At 49.0% G+C, this 2,464-nt stretch overlaps 1 protein-coding gene across 1 annotated transcript; it reads right to left on the bottom strand.

Annotated features, from left to right (window-relative positions):
• Positions 1 to 1,363: 1,363 nt before the first annotated feature.
• Positions 1,364 to 2,086, bottom strand: LOC127696266 (keratin-associated protein 10-4-like). Its single transcript, XM_052198833.1, has one exon. It carries the CDS (start codon positions 2,084 to 2,086, stop codon positions 1,364 to 1,366), a length of 723 nt encoding a protein of 240 aa, XP_052054793.1.
• Positions 2,087 to 2,464: the final 378 nt, after the last annotated feature.

Below are 2,464 nucleotides of genomic sequence, written 5' to 3'. Positions count from 1 at the left end.
ATATCAGATAATAAAATAAAATATAACCAAAGAAGTTGGAAACTATTAAATTATTTTTACTATAGATCCAGAGACAGACTGTTCAGGTGTCTTTTGAGGTGGTGTTTGCTGCTCCCAGCAGACTCTTTCTGGATTTGTCTTCTCTTTGCAGGCTATCCGCCCTCTTCCTGGGTTTTAGCCAGTCCTTCTTGCCTTGTCAGGGGTGTAACCCTTGAGGAAGTATTTAATTCCCTTAAATCTTATTTTTCTTATCTGTGAAATGAAGGTGATAGTATTTCTTGCAAAGCATAGTTATGAGAAATAAATTTTAAATAATCTTATGTGTTCAGCATGATATTTGGCCTATGCTAGTTGTACAGAAGTAGTCAGGTCCCTTTCCTTCTGAGAGTAATATCAAAAGAGAAATTACTATCATTTACATACAAATCTACTTCTGAAAAGAAAAGAGAACTGGTAAAGGTTGGAGATTTTAAAGAAGTTTAGGCTTCTCTGTAGATAGGTTTATTATGAGTTGTTTACAGTGAGACAGAGAAGAGTGTTCTGGATGATGACTTATGAACCACTAAGGGAATAACCCAAACCTCTGTGTGTGTGTGTGTCTATGTGTGTGTATCTGTGTGTGTCTGTACACCTGTGTGTGCCTGTGTGTATATCTGTGTGTGTATCTGTATGCCTGTGTGTGTCTCTGTGTGTAGATCTATGTGTGTGTGTATCTATGTTCATGTCTGTGTATGTCTCTCTGTGTGTATCTGTCTGTCTGTGTCTGTATGTGTGTGCACACACATGTGTGTGTGCAGGGCGCAAAAGCAACTCCTATGGAATTTTAGAAAGAGCAATGGCTTCTCTCATACATGATTTGAATCAATTCATACTCCTTCGTGCTGGAATGCCCTGCCTGGTGTGGAATGGGCTGAACCAGTGACCAAGGAGTAAGAACAGGAGAGAAGCAGACCCAAGGAGGGCAACTGCTAACTTAAGAATTTCTAAAGCTACTTTTCTCCCTCTTTCCCCCCTCCCCCTCCCTCCCTCCCTCCCTCCCTCTCCTTCTTTCCTCCTTCCCTCTTTCCCTCTTTCTCTCCTTGCCTTCTGTCACTCTTCCTTCCATCCTTTCCATCCAATCTTTCTTTATTAAAACAGACTTCACTACATAGCCCAGCTGACCTCAAATGTGTTGTCCTCCTGCCTCAGTGTCCTGTCCTGTAATACATCCTGTTTGCTTCAGTATCAGTTTTACTTTCAAATTCATTCTAGTTAACCATCCCATCCCTGAAGTCTGCACATGAGCTTTGCCAAGTGGATGCAGAGTACCTGTAACTGTGGGTCAGCAGCACAGGCAGGGCCAGCATCACAAGCAGGGCCAGCATCACAGGCAGGGCAGCAGCACAGGCAGGGTCAGCAGCACAGGCAGGGCAGCAGCACAGGCAGGGCAGCAGCACAAGCAGGGCCAGCAGCACAGGTAGGGCAGCAGCACAGGCAGGGCAGCAGCACAGGCAGGGCCAGCAGCACAGGCAGGGCAGCAGCACAGGCAGGGCAGCAGCACAGGCAGGGCAGCAGCACAGGCAGGGCAGCAGCACAGGCAGGGCCAGCAGCACAGGCAGGGCAGCAGCACAGGCAGGGCAGCAGCACAGGCAGGGCAGCAGCACAGGCAGGGCAGCAGCACAGACAGGGCAGCAGCACAGGCAGGGTCAGCAGCACAGGCAGGGCAGCAGCACAGGCAGGGCAGCAGCACAGGTAGGGCAGCAGCACAGACAGGGCAGCAGCACAGGCAGGGCAGCAGCACAGGCAGGGCAGCAGCACAGGCAGGGCAGCAGCACAGACAGGGCAGCAGCACAGGCAGGGCAGCAGCACAGGCAGGGCAGCAGCACAGGCAGGGCAGCAGCACAGGCAGGGCCAGCAGCACAGGCAGGGCAGCAGCACAGGCAGGGCAGCAGCACAGGCAGGGCAGCAGCATAGGCAGGGCCAGCAGCACAGGCAGGGCAGCAGCACAGGCAGGGCCAGCAGCACAGGCAGGGCAGCAGTGTTCTGAGTGTAGAGCTGGCTTCAAGGCGGGGAACGGTGTCTGCTGTGCCTTCAGGTGTCCAGGCATCTTGGTTTCCATCTATGGAGTGCAAAAAAGCATCACGAGTAGACAGTTCAGTCTCAATCTCTGGAATGAAATGCTATTTCAGCCCACAGCGACCAAGGAATGAAGCCAGTGTCAAAGATTTAGTACCTTTTCACATTAGTGATGTCAGCACAAAATGGCCATCTTCTCTGAATAATTTATCTTCCTCCTTGCATAATTTTCTTATCTTTTTTTCTACATTTTGGCTTTTTACTAGAGATGAGGAGGTAAGTGGCTGTTAGTCCCCGACAAAACCTGTGGAGCATCCTTCCCATCAATCAATTAAAAAACACTTACCTTACATTCAACATGATTTATTCCTTGTTAATACAATTGTCTCACTATATCCTTCTATTATTA

The sequence above is a fragment of the Apodemus sylvaticus genome, chromosome 11, assembly GCF_947179515.1.
Source record: "Apodemus sylvaticus chromosome 11, mApoSyl1.1, whole genome shotgun sequence".
Taxonomy (NCBI): Eukaryota; Metazoa; Chordata; class Mammalia; order Rodentia; family Muridae; genus Apodemus; species Apodemus sylvaticus.
This window is presented reverse-complemented; position numbering and strand designations above follow the sequence as displayed.